Source organism: Equus quagga, chromosome 14, assembly GCF_021613505.1.
Source record: "Equus quagga isolate Etosha38 chromosome 14, UCLA_HA_Equagga_1.0, whole genome shotgun sequence".
NCBI classification, from domain to species: Eukaryota; Metazoa; Chordata; class Mammalia; order Perissodactyla; family Equidae; genus Equus; species Equus quagga.
In genome coordinates, this window is record NC_060280.1 from 57585403 (window position 1) to 57603933 (window position 18531).

Genomic DNA, 18531 nt, shown 5'->3' on the forward strand with positions numbered 1-18531 from the left:
AAACAAAACTTATTACATTTGTGTCAGGCATGGCCCTCTCAAGTGTCCTTTGCTAAGACTCCAAGATTTCCCCTCCCAAACTACATGGTTTCTGAGAACTCAACAGTCCCTCAACTGGTACAAAGGAGTGGAGTGTAGGAAAGAGATGACAGGTGAAGTCAGTGCCCACTGCCCAGGCAGCCAGGATGGGACGCCTACTGCAATTAGAGTTATTTGGGGAGCTTTGAAAAAATACCCATGCCCAACTCCAGATCACACATCCATTAAGCCGGGATGTTGGGGTGGGGCCTGGCATCAGTAGTTTTAAGAGTTCCCCAGGAAGTTGTCATTTTAGCCAGAGTTAAGAATTTCTGTCTTAGTGGAGACTGTGGGCCAAGACCTGTCATCACAGAAACCGGGAAGACACATCAAATGTATCTTAGTGCACAGGTGGGCACATAGAGGGGAAAAGCAAGTGCAGCCCAATCCTGGACAGGTGAATCTCAGTGCCCGCCACACCAACATTACATCACTTTTAGCTGAACTGGATGGTCCAAGGCTCCTGCTTAGGAAGTCCAGCACTCAGCTTTCCCCAGGAGGAGCTACAGCTTGGACGCCTGACCATAGGGCAGCCCATCCATAGGCATGAGGTGACCCGGCATGATGGCCATGAGCATCAGACTCTGGACCAGAGAATGTGGAAAGAATCAGCTAGCTGAAGGATACAGCAGCACAATGTGAGGGAATCAAAGGCATCCTGGAAGAAAGACAGTTTGAGCTATGACATGCGAGCAGAGACACTGGTCCCTAGAGTTGTCTTGGTTCCCCAAGACCTTCAAATTCCAGTTTCCGTCCACGTGTAACCTTTCTGCAAAGCCCTCTCTACCTAAAGTGCCCTGAATGAGACTCTCTTCCTCTCCATCCAAAGACCTCGATTCACCTGAGCGCGATGGAGACTGACCACCGCACAGGAACAATATGAATATCCAGAAGGGCAGAAGCAGCAGCACAGAGAAGCAAGAACAGAACAGGGCTACTCCCAAAGGTGCAGAAGCAAGAGAGAGAAACTGGAAAACAGCAGAGTGGGCAGAACAACTGTATAGGACAACAAGAAAACTCACGAGAACGTTCTGGCAGGGAAGCAAAGCCTTAGCAATATAAGATGGGGTCGTGAGAAAAGGCAGAATCTAAAGGACGACAGAAAAGGACAACAGGGATTGAAGAGAAAAGAAGAGGACAAGAAATTGTTCCGTCCCCTGCTCTGTTCCGTGCTGCTGGGCAACGACCCCTGCAAGCTGCATTTCCCAGGCCCTCTCTATCAGTCAGCTGCTTCCTGCTGGCTTCAGCCAGGCACTGACAGGAGATTGGAGGTTGACAAGAAGAGAAAAGTCCGGGTGTTTTTCCTCCTTCCTCTGCCTCAGGCAAAACTTCTGGCAGTGACTGGCCCACGTCTCCAAATCCCCCGACAGGCCTGCATGGTCCCAGTTTCTCTTGGGGATCCTAGCCTGTGGGCTTGGATAACAACACCTGTTTGCTTTTTCTTCCCAACCAGCTGCCTTGTACCGGCTCACAAGGGCAGATTGTTAATTATTCAGGAATTTTGCAAGCTGGTTGTTAAACTATTGCTGGCTTGAAATTGGCCAGAGCTGCAAATCAAGGCTTTTTCTCCAGGGGAACCAGTTACCAGCACATCACTGCGACCAGGCCGCCTGCTGCTGCCAGTCTCTGGTTTGCTCACTGTCCCCTCCTAGGTTTCTCTGCCTCTTTTTTTCACCATGTAACCAATTCACTGCACTACATTCTGTTTCAAATACCCAGTAGTTTCTGTTTCCCTGGCGGGACCCTGACTGACAGGCAGGCAATGCTCTGAAAGAGCTTCACCAGTTGCCCTGTGAGCAGTCAACATTAAATTCACAACACGCGAGGGTTTAATTTTGTTTGCTTGTTTTCTTCTAGTAATCCTGTTAATCGCTTATCCTTGTGATTAAGTAACTTTTGAAGAAAATTAATTTATTATAAGTTAAAAACTTATACCACTCTAACAGGGTGTTGGTTTGACTAGTAAGAACCGAATCTGAATGACAACCAGGTCACTTGATGGAGACCTCAAGATGAATGGTCTGCCCTCAGTTGGGTTTGCTAAGTGGCATAGAAAATGGGAAGAGGAAGGAAGCTGAAACACGACACATTAACGATGTGCACTGATATATGTATAACGAACAATTAGACTTCTCTGTACAAAAGCATTTTCCCTTCAATTTCCTTCTTAGATTTCATGAAAGCTGATGCTGGAGCATTTGCTTCATCAGCTCTTTGGTGTTGCTGTTGCTGTTCGGTTGTTCCGCGGTCCTTTCTCTAAAAGGAATAATCATGGGCCTGAGAAGTGGATGGAAATGAATGGTACCAGGACAAGATGCTAGCTATTTGGGAAAAAATCAATTTATATAATTGTCCTACCTTATAGGTAAAATATATGTCAGATTTATTAAAAAGTTAAATTTTTAAAAAAGATTTTAAAAATTAGAGGTGAATGTTGACCTAATCTCTAGATGGGAGAACTTTCTAATCTTAAAAACAAAAAGAAAACTTTTTAAAAGTTGGTATATTTTACTATATAAAAATGAAAAAACCCATATTTTCAGACAAATATAAATGCAAACTGAAAACTGGGAAATATATTTGTAACAAATAGGACAAAAGTCAATTTCCTTAATGTATAAACATATAAATCCGTAAGAAGAAAACCACACTGAGACTCTGTGTCAGACAGTGTTGGCCACCTTCTAGAATCCACTCCCCCCAGTTCTCCTCCTTTCTGGTTTTATTGTGGGCAGCGAAGAGTTCAGTGCCGGGAGATGGATCGTGACTGGTCTAAGCCTAACATTTGAATCCCGTCCCTTGATTTCTCAATTCCCTCGCAGCGAAGAGTGGCCTTATGACGTGGTTCTGGTCAATGAGACACAAGGGGAAATCTGCTGGGATGGTGTCTGAGAAATCTTTTACTTCCATGATAAGAGGGACAGATGTAGTTGGTTCCACCTTATCCTGTCTCTTCCTGCTTTGAACACGGATGTGATGCTCAGAGCAGGTGCAGCCACCTCCATTGCAAAGACGCCATCCTGACGTCCTAAACCCCTGAACCAGCTGGCAGTCGCCTACTTCCAGCCGTCTTGTTATGTCGGAAAAATTTATCCCCAATTAATTAAAGCCGTGGTTAGATCTGTTACTTGTGAAACAAGCATTCCGAATACAAATCCTGAAATACAACTGGGCAAAGATACAAACAGATGATTCATAAATCACAAAATGTAAATGAATGGCAAACATATGAAAAAAGTTCAAATTCCTTATAACCCCAGTGTTAGAAATTAAATCAAGTATAAGAGGTTTTTTTTGTTTGCCTACAAAATAAGCAAATATTTTTAAAAATAATAACACTATCCAGTGCAGGGAAGGGTATGGTAAAATAGGAGGCTTTCCACACTGCCAGTCAAGGTAATTGGGTAGAACATTTTTTAAAAGCAATCTGGTAACATGCAACCAGAATTTAGAAAATATTTATATTATAAACTAATGATTCTACATGTGGAATTTATCCTAAGGAGACAATTAAAATTGAATTAAGGACGTAAGCACAAAGGTCTGTCACAGTGTTACTTAACACAGTAACATGAAACAAAGGAATAACAAAAAATCAAAGTGGCTGAAATATTGGAATGGTTAATTAAATTATAAAATATATACAGTAGAATAGTATGCAGCCAAAAAAATATTGTTGACAATGAGTCTTTAATTTGAAGGGGATTATTTTTTTGAGGAAGATTAGCCCTGAACTAACATCTGCTGCCACTCCTCCTCTTTTTGCTGAGGAAGCCTGGCCCTGAGCTAACATCCGCGTCCATCTTCCTCTACTTTATACGTGGAATGCCTACCACAGCATGGTGCGCCAAGCAGTGCCATGTCCACACCCGGGATCCCAACTGGCGAACCCCGGGCTGCCGAAGCAGAATGTGCGCACTTAACTGCTGCACCACCCGGCCAGCCCCATGAAGGGGTTATTTTTATGTTAGATGGTAGGTAAATAAACAAAAATACACACAGTATGATGATAACAGCTGTATAAAGTGAATATGGGTGAAAATAGTTTGATGGCTCCTAAAAAGTTAAATACAGAATTACCAAATGTCACAGTAATTCCACTCCTGGGTACATACCCAAAAGAAGTGAGAACAGGGACTCAAACAAACCCTTGTAGATGAATGTTCATAGCAGCACTATTCACAGCAGCCACAGGTGGAAACAACCCAAATGTTCATCAACATAAGAATGGATAAAAAAATGTGGTACATACATACAATGGAATATTATTCAGTCATAAAAAAGAACAAAGTACAAATACATACTACAAGGTAGAGAGACCTCAAAAACATTATGCTAAGTAAAGCAGACACAAAGGTTACATTTTGTATGATTCCATTTATACGAGATATCCAGAGTAGATAAATCCATAGAGATGGAAGGCAGATTGGTGGTTACTAGCAACTGGAGGGAGGCAGGTATGAAGAATAACTATTTAACAGACTTTATTTTGGGGTGACGAAAATGTTCCTAGCCTTGTGCACAATCACCCCAACACCACTTGTTGAACAGACTACCCTTTATTGAAGTGCCTTTGCACGTTCATAAAAAAATCAATTTGCTATATTTTGGGGGTCTATTTCTGGACTCTATTCTGTTTCATTAATCTACATGTCTTTTCCTTCACAAATACTATGCTATCTTGATTACTATGGCTTTATACTAAGTCTTAAAATCAAGTAGTATGATTCTTCTAATTTTATTATTCTTTTTCAAAATCATTTCGTCTATTCAGTTCCTTTGCTTTTCCACAAAAGTTTTAAATTTAGATTTCCAATTGTTCTTTGCTAGTAGATGGAAACACAGTAGATTTTTGTGTATTAATCTTGTGTCCTACCACTTCACTAAATTTGCTTATTAGTTCTAGGATTTCTTTTTTTGGTAATTTTTTGGGGGGGTTTCTTTGTAGACAATCACGTCATCTGCAAATAGGAACAGTTCTATCTCCTCCTTTCTGATATGTATGCCTTTTATTTCTTTACCTTGCTTAATGCTTGCTAAGGCCTCAGGTACGATGTTGAATAGGAGTGGTGAGATTGCGCATCCTTGCTTTGTTCCCCATATTAGCTATGATGTCAGCTATAAGTTTTTTTGTAGATGCCTTTTATCAGGTTCTATTTCTTCCTTATTGAGAGTTTTTATCACAAATGCATTTTCAATTTTGTCAAGTGCTTTTTATGCATCAATTGATATGACTGTAGGTTTCTCTTCTTTAGACTGTTGATATAGTGGTTTATAGTAATTTATTTAAAACATTGAACCAGCCTTACTGTTATGGGTTAAACTGTATCCTCAGAAAAAGATACATTGGAGTCCTAACTCCCAGTACCTGAAAATATGACCTTATTTGGAGATAAGGTCTTCATAGAAGTAATCGGAGATAGGCTCTTTATAGAGGTAATCACGTTAAAATGAGGTTATTAGGGTGGGCTTTTAGGCAATATGACTGGTGTCCTCACAAAAAGGGGGAAATCTGGACACAAAGACAGACACGCACACAGGGAGGATGCCATGGGAAGATGGGAGTCATGCTGCCACAAGCCAAGGATCTACCAGAAGCTAGGAGAGAGGCTCGGAACAGATCCTTCCCGAGTCCTCAGAGGGAGCATGGCCCTTCTTGAAACCTGGAGAACAGATCAAGAGATCTGGAGAACAGAGCAGTGGTTGCCAAGTTACTCTCCCCTGCCAGCCCCCTTCCTCCTTGAGCTGCTGTTAAATGCCTTGTTTTAAAGTTGAAAACAAGGCAAACTTGAGATAAATATGAAACATTGCAACCTTCCTTTGGGAAGTGGGGACTTTGGTCATTGCAGCCCCCAATTTCCTCTTAAATCATTAGAAAGTCTAACACACTGTGGAATGAAGAAGTCAGCTCCTGTGGTATGCCAAGTTGATATTTTAAGTACAGCTTTTAAATAGGGCCATTGGCAATGCCAATAAGGAAACATTCCTGAGGAGAGTGAGGTGAGCTTATAGCTCTCAAATATCACAGCCTGTGCAGTAACTAACTGCAGAAAAAAGACCTGAATTGCGTAAGCAAGGCTCTTAACCAGCTGGTTCTCAGTTTGAAGACCCAAGTGTGCTAACAGGAAGAAAAATATTTTCCGACTAACCTTAACCTGACCTTCTTGTCTTTCATGTGGTTTCCCCAGACCTTTCTTTCCCTTGTTTTGTGTTCCTTCTCAGAAGTAAGTTAAAGCCCATTTAATTAGAAATTGAGTACCTACTAGGTGTAGGGGCTCTCCATTCCTGAGACAATCCTTGACCACGAGGGACTCAAGAGTGATGGACAGAAACCAACCTACCCATGAATACATTGACATCACAAAATGTATAAAACATTGTAAAGAAAAGGGCAGGAAAATGTTTAGATATTTTTTAAAGCAAATTATTTTTTAAAACATTTATTAAGTTTAATAAGACAAATACTTTGCACTTCTTTATTAGCAAAAGAAACAGTCTTTTTTTTAATAGTCTCTGATAATGGTAAAAAATAAAATAAAGTAAAAGGGTTAGAGTCCCTTTAAATGTCCTGCCCAAGAGATAACCATCTTCACAGTTTGGAGTAAATCCTTACAAAATGCATATACACTTTTTAAAACATAAATGAATACCTGCAATTTTTCCTTTATATGGCAAATACTACTACTTGTCCCCCAATATCCATAATGCCCTTTTCCTTAGTAGTAACATCTCCAACTTTTACTTGAGCAAGTGGCTACCCAGAATTATATGTTCTCTATTTTCATGGTCAGTGGAAATAGCAAGAGTTTTAAAGTGGAGAGAGCTCACTGCTGGTTCTCTTAGAAGCTAGATGGCCGATGCGAGGGTAATCACTTCAGCTCCTCTGTACTTCACTGGAGCAGGCAGTGCTGCACGGTGAGTGAGTGCAGATGGAGGTCACAAATCCAATACTTCCTGGCAGGATTATCTCACTCAAGCTACTTATCCTCGCTAAGCTTCCTCGTAGAATGGAGGTAAAAAATATCCCTTACTCATCAGGTTGTTGTCAGAATTAAAGGAGATAATCACATGAAGAGTTAAGCACAGAGCACGTGCTTAACAAATATTGGCTATTATTATTGTTATTGTTATTAGCTTTTGAAAAAGATTAAAAATAGTTGCTTTATCAGATTAGGATGAGGATAAAAACACACAGACATGAAAGACTTTAAAAGCTGAAGGAGTTATAACATCACAAAGCCTCAAAGGACACTGCTCCCCAACCTTGGGGTATGGAACTATAATATTCTAGACGTTCCACATGTATTGCCCATGGAGACCAATCCACAGGACTAACTAGGCAGGAGAATCTGTCTGAGAGAAAGATCTCCCCTCAGTTTAAAGGAATTAACTAAACTGGATGTTACTGGAAAGTGCAGACACCTCAGCGGTCCAGGATGTGAATCCCATACCTGGTTACATCATCACAGCACTCAAGCCTATAGGGCACTCCTGTGACTTCCAGGCAGTTCTCATGGTCCCTTCCCAGGCCACATACTGCTACTGAGGGCAAGCTACATTTATATGAACAAATCATCTTACAGGATTTACCACCACCCAAAAACTTTCATAGACCAAAGCCCTTTGGGGCAGAATCTGTGTTTATTCTGTGCTGTATCCTCAGTGCCAAGACAGTGTCTAGCACAAAGTAGATGCCCAATAAATAGTCACCTGAGGGGCTGGCCCGGTGGTATAATGCTTAAGTTTGCGTGCTTCACTTTGGTGGCCCAGGGTTCACAGGTTCGGATCCTGGGTGCGGACCTATGCACCACTCATTAGGTCATGCTGTGGCAGCATCCCACATACAAAACAGAGGAAGATTGCCACGGATGTTAGCTCAGCGACAATCTTCTTTGAACAAAAAGAGGAAGATTGGCAACAGATGTTAGCTCAGGGCCAGTCTTCCTCACCAAAAAATAAAATAAAATAAAATAAGCATCTGATGTTTCTTGAAAGTCAGAGGCAAGTTTCACCGGCAAGTTTCACAGACTTATGTATCCGGCTTTTAATGTCTGCAGGATGCTGCAGCTTCCACCAGCTACCAACCACCACACCACTTTGATATATATAGTCCCTCTCAGGACTGAGCCCAGCTCAAGTACACCAGTGTCAATCAGTCAGAAACAACTAAATTCTGGAAAACCCTCCAGGGCTGCAATCTTGCCATTGAGCAAAGATAGTCTAAATCTAGACATGCCATTTTTCAACTTGATTACACCAGGCATTGTAACATCTTATACTCTATAAGTTTTCTGCAACAGGAAAAATAAACATTTTTGATTTATTGATATCTCTTCTGTGAGCTGACTAGTTGATAGTATCTCTCAGTACTTTCTATTTTACATTTATGAGATGGGGTAGGGGGATGGAAGGGTGGGGTGCAGGATGATAGGTAGGCAGTTTTTTTTCAAAGACTTGTAAAAAGTAAGACGCTTTTCAGATTTTATATATTATATATGTAAATATACATATTATGTATATTTGTACACACACACCCATATTCCCTCCAAGGTATGAGAGAGGTATGGGGAAAATTTTCACCTGCCAATAAATTGTGATTCAAATCCTCAGCCATTTTTCTTCACAGTAGCTAGAACCATAGACTGTGCGAGGCCTGAGAAGTCATGCCCAAGTGAAGACTTTCAGGAACAATCTTTTCCACAATCCAACAAGAAGTGGAACTGTCAGATTGGAATTTAACAGTAATTTCCACCTCTTTAACTGACTTTCAGAGTATTTCTGTAGCACGGACCCCAGACTCCCAGGACAGAACAGGATAAATGCAACACAGAGATTATAGTGCGGTACAGGGTTCAGACCAGGGAGAAATCCTGTCTGGCTGGGGCAGAGGGTATTTGGGGAATGAGAAGAAGGTGAAATAAACTGAGTGAGAAGTGGGAGAGAAGCGAGGGACTGCAGGAGCCTCTGACTCCAGCCAGTGCAGGGCATTCACTCCTTCATCAAGGATTCACTAGGGGCCTATTACACGCAGGTACCTTGCCTGACTGAGGTGTCCCTCTGCTTTAAGCCATGAAATCCTATACCCTTCCCCTCATCTGCCTTCCTAGAGCCTCAGAAGATGGCACATGCCCAGGATTCCCGCCCAGCCCAGCATGCATCCTTTCCCTCAGATCTGACCATCCATCTTGGCAGTGCTGGACTTGAGGGCAGGAGAGGGGCCTTCCCACTTGTCAGGGCAGGCCCATGCCTTTCACCAAACATTTACTGAATGTTCACAAAGTGCCGGGAGCTGTATCGGGCCCTCGAGATTCATCAAGAAAAGCATAGATTTTTGCCTGTTTTCTTCTAGTTGCTGTGCGTGTGCACCCATGCCATGAAGAAACTGCAATAATCACACAGGCACTATTTTGTGTTCTGCTTTTTCACAGAACAATGCCTCATATGCATTTTTCCACAGCTGCATCTATGAGAAGCTTGAGGTGGCTATACAACAACCAAGGTAGTCAGAAATACAGAACTAAGATATCACACTAAGTGGGACATAATTATCTCTTCATAATTGTCCTTTGAAATGACTGTGCTCTTATTGGATATTTAGATTTGAAATTTCCCAGTATTTTGCTATTATACATAATAATGCAATAAATATCTGAGAATATATGTCCTGTTTTTCCTCTACTAAATTATTTCCTCAGGGAAAAATATAGTACCGTGGAAAGAATACAGGTTTTAGAGCCAGAGAGATTTGGGTTCACATTCTAGCTCTGCTACTTATGAGCTGTGTGACCTTGGGCAAGTTCCTTAACCTTGCTAAATTTCAGGTTGCCTTCTGTACAAAGTCATTAATAATACTCACCCCAAGGGATGGTTGTGAGGATTATTCAATGCTGATGGGTAAAATAGTCTTGAGATAGATCAGGTTTGAATTCTAGCTCTGCTGCTTAGCTTGGACAAGATACTTAACCTTTGTAAGTTGTTTGCTTCTCTATGAAATGGAAATTAAAGTGTGTACTTAATGAGTGGGGGGATTAATTAAATATATATAACATGTTTAGTAAAGTACCTAGTAGACAGTAAGGGACTAATATATGTTAGCTGTTATTATTATCACAATAATTACTATTATTATACAAAAAGGAAGCACTTAATAAATGTTGGTGTGGCCATCTTCTCTACCTCTATCTCCTAGCAATGAGAAATGGCCAAGAATTGGACAACTGGGTCAAGGATAAGGCATATCTTTATAGGTAATGTCATATTGTTCACCAAAAGGATTGTTTGTAACTTACAATGCCACTAACAATAGGCTGAATCTATCCATTTCACTCCAACCCTCACCAACAGGTTTTTCTGTTATTTTTATTATTTCTATTTTTTTTCTGTTATTTTTAAAGATGCAATATGATATCTTGAGATTAACAATGAGGGAAGATCAGAGGAAAGTTCTGTGTGTTCAGGAGCATTTCTATGTGTGGGGCTGTTGTCTCCTTCATGGTGAGCTCAACTACTCTTACGCCTTTAACATCCATGTGCATACATCTCTGGTTCCGCATGACATTGTAGTTCTATATCTCTAACTATATGATATTTCTTCTTAGTTGTCTTGTAGACACTTCAAGCCTATCATAGATGTAACTGAACTCATCAGTTATCCCCTAACCAGTAAACTTTCCAAACTTCCCCATTTGGTCCCTTATTGTTCTAGCCAAGAGATCTTGAGACTGTTTCTCAATATAGTAAGAAGGCCTTTGAGAGTCTTTCAGACAGGCCTTTGTACTGTCTCCCACATATCCTCTTGAATCATGTCACGTGTCCTGACTTTTCATTTGGAAAATATGATGATCATACATATCAAGAAAATGAGAAGAGGCAGCCAAGTTGACATGTTACCTCAAGCCTTTTCTGCACACCAGTATTCTGCCACTAAAACTGGTGCACGTGAGCTGGTGAGCAGAACAATCTCTTGGAGACTGCTATCCAGTAGTGGGTATTTGATAGTGGGATCCAAGAATTAACCAGGGGAAAAGAAAGTACAGGAAATAATTGCCTTCAGCATTTGGCCCAAGTGTCTACTTTCCTTAAATTATTTTTATATTTTAATGGTGACATTTTTTAAGCTGTTGGGGTAATTATCTTTAACAGTTAGTTTAATGGTTAATAGTATTGATTTTGTTTTAGCACTATGGCTTTTTCTGTTGATGCTCTAGTTAGGTATGAGCACTGTGAAATCAGAAAATGTGTGTTAGCCTTCCTTCAAAGGCCTAACCCAACGGCCTTTGCCACCTATATGTGGTTCCAGTTCCCTCTAAAGTCACCTGATGGGGACACCAGGAGCTGCCATAGAGGAAACACAAGAAGGCAAGAATCAGGGCAAACATAAAAAGTCAAAATTTCCTTGAATGAAAATTAAAATAAATAACATTACTATTTCTAAGACTCTTAGTTCATGAGAAGCCACATTGATAACATCCTAAATGGAAGTTTCCCTCCCTCTTGTTATTTCCTAATTCTCCCCTCAATTTCCCCAAAATATACAGAATCACTTCTCGAAGCCGCATCCTCTCCAGAGATGAAACACTTCCAAGAACACACACCGAAAGCAAGCACAGTTTCTTAGTCCTTTTGGAATATGTGTTGAAGTCAAATTGCATGCAATTCTAAAGTCCTCCTTCCTAAGGTTGTGTGTGCTTATGTACAGTGCAGGTGCATATGTGTGGGTGGGTGCGGACACACTGTGCTCAGAGGGCATACTCTCACACTGAGGAAATGACGGAGCCTATTCTTCTAAAGGCAGAGTATGATGATGTGAAATACACATCCTCTAACTTCAAATATTCATTTTTCCCCACAAAAGCTATATCTAGTGGAGAAAAGTGAAGACAGGGCTTCAGGCCCAGTATATTCTAATTGCTTCTACAAAGACCAACTAGGGTTTCCCTATATGAAGTGTATCTTTGGAGGTTTTTTCTGGAGGTGGGTGTGGGCAGTGGGACATCTGGAAGGAGATAGAAACCTAGAACTCACATCACCAAGAACTTGCTGACAAACAAAACGTGTGTCTAAATTCCAGTCGATGCCACACTTTTTGGTCTGAGAGTGACGGCCTAAATTCTCATCCACAGTCAACTGGAGAAGGCCTTGGATGGGTCTATTCCAGCTCTGGTAAGAAAGTCCCTTTAATTCATTCCAAGACGTATCCCATACGTCCCCAGCAGAAAAACTGGTTACTTTACATCCCAGGCAATTATCCCTCAATTTCATTCCCTGGTAACCAACCCCTCACCTACAACATTGCATAGTAAGGTCAAGGGTGAAATTCCGCAGCAACTTCTACCCCACGGCACCACACACAAGGAGACCCACCCATTCTAGCCACTCCGCGTGGCCCAGTCTCAGGTCAGGTCACTCCATACAATTTGTCAAGTTCCTCGAGCTCCAGTCATTTGGGTGCGGACCACTTCGCCCCCAGAGAGGCGCCAGCTCTCCCGAGCCTCGCTGACCGTCGGCGTGGGGTGGAGAGGGGGTCTCTGGGGCAGAAGGAGAGTGTGTTGGGCGAGGGTGGACCACCTGGGAGACCTGTGTAAGCACCTGGATGCGCGCGGGCCAGGACTCCGCTCCACGCAGCGCCCTCGCCCCATTTCACTGGCCCCCCTACCCCACGACCCACCACCGCGGCGGAGACACCTGAGCACTGCGTGGCGTGCCTGCGCGGCCCCCAATCCAGCCTGGACCCCCTGCAGCCGATCGCCGCCCACGTGTCCCGGCTCGGGGCGGGGCAGCCGCGCGCGCCCCACTCAGAGAGAAACGCACCAAAGAACGCGCCAGCACCGCGCGGGTAGGGGCGCCCCCCACCCTGCGGGACCAGAAACCCGCAGGCGAGCCCGTCTGGGATGCCGGGTGTAAGAAGAGCACCAACCAGGCACCCCAAAGTCCTTACGAGAGAAACTCAGCGCAGATTTCCCCTTGCCTGGCCGTGCGCTCCGGGCGGATGCCGCGCGTCCCGGGGCCGCCGACAGGTGCCCGCGAAGGCTTGGCGCCCCCCCTCCCCCCCGACTCTGGGGAAGCCGCGGACGCCCTGGGTCATTGCTGGACCCAGGCCCTGGGAAAAAAAGAAAAATTTGCTCTGTACCTGATCCTGTCCTTCTCTGCCCTTTGTAGTTCCTCATTTCTTTCCAGCACCTGAAGGATCTTCCTGGCTTCTTCGTCATTTAAGAAACTGAAATCAAACCCCTGAGGAACTTTCGTCATTTTCTCTACTGTGTGTAAGTTACACTTAAGTTCCTTGGCGCCTCCTGTTACGATGACATTTTTCAAACTATAGAAGACCAGTTTCAGGAACTTGATCCCATAGCCAATAAGAAGTCCGTCCCTTTGAAAATCTAAAACCACGAACTTAGGAAACAGCCCACTCCTACACAGCTCATTTTGACACCTTAATGACATATTTCTCCCAACCTATCCAACCGAGATGCAAAATAAACAGCTAAAGGGAAAGAGGGAACCAATCCCATTGCAAAGGGGCGGGCCCTTTCTCGTCCCCTCCCCTTCCCCCGTCCCTGCTCCCTATCAGCCTTAAGCTAACAATCCTACATAATTCTGCACCTAAGTGAGGCTGAGGCTTAAGTGTTGGCTCCAAAGTGTTTGTTTTGGCTGTTGCTGTTTGCTCTCAGAACTTGAGCTTGACTAGTAGGAGCGCCAAGGAAAGAGATTCACGACTACGGTAATCCTGCTTTTCAAGAAAGAGGCCACGGGAAATAGAATTGCAGGTAGGAGCTTCAGAACTGGCTGATGGGTCACCCTATTTGAAAGACCCGGAAGGGCTGAACTCATTACACAGCCGTCTGTGGGCGGACCAAGCCCAAGGGCTGAATTTCTTGTATCCTTGGAAGTGAATTCTTTGCCCAACTTCCCATCCCTCAGACGCCCCCAACTCATGGTCCCACAAAATTCATTCTCAGACTTAAAAAAAAAAGCAAAACTGTTTATGGTGTTTTGGGAGAAGACAGCCCTGAAGCAAAGGATGGTACAAAGCACCTGTCTGTAATTTTGTATCAGATTTTATAATCTTCTTAATAAACTGTTGCAGAGAAGTAATACAAGTGCCACTTTCAAACATCTAATCCTATGACTAAAGCAAAATGTAATCCTATGAAACCACAGAAATAGCTTTTCCTAGAAAGTATTATTCCAAGATATGAAGGAAATTTCGAAATATATTCTTATACACTATAGATACATTTTTAGAATTATCAAGCTTTTTTCGGAAAACATGTTGTTTGTTTCTTTTGGCTTCACTTCTCACACAAAAATAGCTTTGTCAGATCAACTTTCCTGCCCCATAGCCTTAATTTGGTCACTTCTTATGTAATGGTGATGGTTGTGAACATTTAAAATATACTTCCACTTGTATCATCTCTTTTCGTGACAGACAAAGCCAATAAAGATTTTGTATCTGTAACAAAAACATGATGTCAAAAATGGCTATTTACGTTTTGGCCTCTGGGTCCTCTACTCACCTTGATCATCTTTATTTAAGACATGTCTAGGCAGGTAGCCGTTCAAATAACTTTCCGTGGGTGTCTGTCTGTTATTTCTATAAAGCAGGAACCCATTCAGTTCACCAATGTTGTACACAGAACTCTTTTATACATAGTCTCTGTGTTCGTGATGGTGGTTTAGGAGTGTGTCTTGTATATGATGTCCATTTTTCCTATTCATTTGTGTGTTCCTGTATTCAGCATACATATGGGACTTTTTCAGGTGGGCCCTGGTAGGCTTTAATCCTGTTCCGGGTGTATCAGTGAATTGATTTCAACTAACAAATACTGATGCCTACTATAGGAAGGCATTGTACACTGTGAAGAAGATTTTCCTGATCTTTAGAAAGTTTATGATACAGTGGGGGAGATAATGCAAATAGAAAAATGACTACATAGCAAAGAAGAACATAATAGAGGTAGAAATAAAGTTCTGTTAGAGCACAGAAAGAAAAAGTTAGTTCCAGCTGAGTGCATCAGAAGGAGGTCAAGGTATTGGGGTTGCAACACTGAAGAGTCAGATTTCAACAGGAAGAAGTGGAGAGTGGTGGGAGGAGAGGCGTGAGTCTACTCTGGGCATGGGAAACAGTGCGCCAAATAGCCGAAGTATGCTCCAGGACTCTCATAATCCCTCAACTCCTCTGACTAATGGCCAAAGTGAGCAAAAACTTGGAAGCTAGAAAATACAGGGGCATATTCAAGGACTGGTCAGTGATCTGTTTGGGCTATGGTATGCATTCTAAATAGGGACAATATTGCTCCTAATGAAGCAAAAATTGGTTCTTGGAGGGTAAAAAAAATCTCACTTTTTTAATGTAAAGAACAGATATATTCTGTTATAGTACAAGAACAGATATATAGCATATCAGTGGCATTAAATTTCATGAGAGGGGCGATTAAGAAAAAAATCCTTAGGGGCCAGCCAGGTGGCAGAGTGGTTAAGTTCGCATGCTCCAGTTTGGCAGCCCGGGGTTCACAGGCTTGGATCCCAGGTGTGGATCTACACACTGCTTATCAAGCCACGCTGTGGCAGGTGTCCCACATATAAAAAGTGGAGGAAGATGGGCACAGATGTTAGCTCAGGGCCAGTCTTCCTCAGGAAAAAGAGGAGGATTGGCAGTGGACGTTAGCTCAGGGCTAATCTTCCTCATCAAAAAAAAGAAAAAAGAAAAAAATGCTTAGAAGGCTTCTTAGGGGGACCAAAAGTGAAAAAGAGATTGAGAAACACTTGGCTAGCACATAGGACAAAAAGAGTAAATAAGGCTGAGACCTCTATGAATGCCATGCTAAGGAATCTGGACTCCATTCTGTAAGCAGTGAGGAGTCTATACAGGTTTTGAGGATGACAATGATATAGTTGAAACTGAACACTGGGAAGATTACTTTGGTAGGATAGGGAAGAGTGAGGATGGTGGCAAGGACACCATTGTGTTGTAATGCTGATGCAGGAGAAAGGGGAAAGAGGACCTGAACTAAGGCAGTGGAAATGGGAATAGAAAAGAGTGTTGGAGTCCAAAGATGTTGGCTGGACTTGGTAACTCATTAGAGGGTTAAGGAATAGGAGTTAAAAAGATGATGCAAGATTTCAAGAGAAGTGTCTGAAAAGAGAGTAGGCTATTTAATGATAGGAGAAGCATTAGGTTTGTGAAAAGATCAGGAGTTCAGTTTTAGACATGAGGAGTTTGAGGCACGTGCAGTTTATCCACATGGAGATACTCAGCAAAAGTGAGAAATGTGGGACTGGAAATTCTTGAAACAGGGATGAAGTAGATTGGAAGTCATCTGCTTAAAGGTGACTGTCAAAACCCTGAGACTGGGTAAGATGGCCAGAGCAGAGGGTAGACAGAGAGTAGAGGCTGAGTTCAGAACCTTCAATGACCACATCAGACACCAGCACCAAGGCATGCTCCAGCCCTGAGCTGTGATGCGATGGGGCATATGATTGAGAAATTTTTATGGTATTGAGGTTTTATATTGATAAATTTGCAAGACATTGGGGGTTGCCTTGGAAACCATGCAAGTAGGTTCTGTGGGGCTGTAAACTTAGTGCTTTTAAAGTAAAAATAATTCTCAAAGTATTGTTTTATGGGCTCATTCAGTCAGCTCCAAGCATCCATTTTCAACCTTAGTAACTGGTAACCATGGAAACCTCCTGCCCAGCCTCCCAGCTAAAGAGATACTCATCAATTTGGTTTTTAACAGTAACAGCTGGATAGATAAAAATAATCTTTAGATATCTCCTATAGTCTCCTGTTTTCTCCAGTCTCCATTTCTCCAGGCCAGATTCTCAGCAGAGGGCTTGCTTTTTTTCTTCCCTGGTAGTTCACACAGTCAAGAGAAATGCTGATCACATACTTGCTTGAATGTCTGAATTTTTGTCACCCAAGGTCCCCTATGCCCCTAGTAGGTCATTGCAAATCATCTCTGTAGATTGGGGATAGTATTTTCACAGAGCTATCTTCTCTTCCAACAGCAGGCTGTGGGGTGAGTTTGGGTGATAGCTTTCAGTTAAACAAGCAAATACAAGTCAGCTTGAGTGTAATATGTGGGTAACAGGCCTTTATCAGCAAACAAGAGATGTAAAGCTCTGAGCAGGGAGTTTGCACAAGGAGTTCACACAGTTGCTTATTTCAGTTTCCACTATTCTAACTGTTCAGTGAATAGCTTTGCAAATCTAGATAGAAAACTCCTTTTTTGGTTCCCTCTGAGGCGTCAGTCCTGGATCCCCGATTATGGAATAAAGATTCCATGAAGAACAGCAGCTTAAACTCTCTGAACATTAGAGGTTTTTTGTTTGTTTTTCTACAAGAACAAGAATAATAATAGAACCAACCTTATAAGATTATTGTAAAAATTCACTGAGATGATGCACATAAAGCAATTAACAAGGTCAATGCTCAATAAGTCATACCTGTTAATAATGTTATTTGCACACAGAACAGCCTGCAATTTTAAAGTTAACATCTTCTTTGACTAAAAAAGTGCCACCTATTTATTGGGGGTTGGGGAAAACTGAAAAATAAAACATAGGAGTCAAACAGATGGAGATCAAAATCTCAGCTGTATTACTGGTAAGTTAATGCAAGAATGTAGCTTAGTTCTGCAGGCAAGTGGGCTCACTTGTACCACCCCTTCCGAATCTGGGCAGAGCACCAGAGGGAGCTTTTGGTCTTAGGAGCAGATTTTATTGGTGATAAGAAGTTGGCAGGGAGAATGCCCACCAAGTGCTTCAAGCTTTCTAATGGATCAGTCCAAAAGCATGGATCAAGGAATTTCATACCCTTACTATCCTCCAATTAGATAATTTACTCCTCCATCTACCCTGAGAAGGAGTAAGTAAGGATCAGGCAGAGAGGCTGGAAAGTTACTCCTATCATAGACATCCCCTATTAGAATAGTGAGGGAATGGTTATTCCCTCTAATAATGTTCTTTATATGAAAATGTAAGAATCTGGAAAAGAGGGGAAAAGTATCAATTATCTACAATCCAACAACTATTTTTATTTTTTACATTTTTATTTATATCCTTATGTATTCCCCTTTTCCATGTATATAATATATGCCATTATATTCAATCATCTTCTATAATGTCCCTTTACATGGCTGCATAGAGTTCCCTAGGATAGTAAAGTATCATGCCTCTTTGAGTAATAGAAATATTATGCAAGATTCATTCTAGAGTGTTTAAACAAATCACTGAGCCCTGATATGAGAGAGAGCATAAGTATGGTTCTGAAACCCAAAACATCATATGAGGCAAGGGGACCAGGGCCTCCTGTTCTTTCATGTCAAAATTCAATATATATGAGGTCTATATCTCAAAATCTACTTGACAAAAACCAAAAAACCTGTCCATATCAAGGAACGAAGCAACACACGCGTATTATTCATTCTAGTCCTAAACGTTCAATTCTGC

The 18531-nt window shown here is 42.1% G+C and overlaps 1 protein-coding gene across 3 annotated transcripts in view; it reads right to left on the bottom strand.

Annotated features, from left to right (window-relative positions):
- The window catches only part of EXPH5 (exophilin 5), a 66851-nt gene extending 53349 nt beyond the window's left edge, over positions 1 to 13502 (bottom strand). For 2 of the 3 annotated variants that reach the window (XM_046685409.1, XM_046685408.1), the window contains exon 1: positions 13208 to 13502. In XM_046685409.1, the coding sequence (XP_046541365.1) occupies positions 13208 to 13326 (119 nt within the window). In that variant the 5' untranslated portion in view covers positions 13327 to 13502. The remainder of the gene's footprint in view (positions 1 to 13207) is intronic. The other variant, XM_046685410.1, reaches the window with a different exon arrangement.
- Positions 13503 to 18531: the final 5029 nt, after the last annotated feature.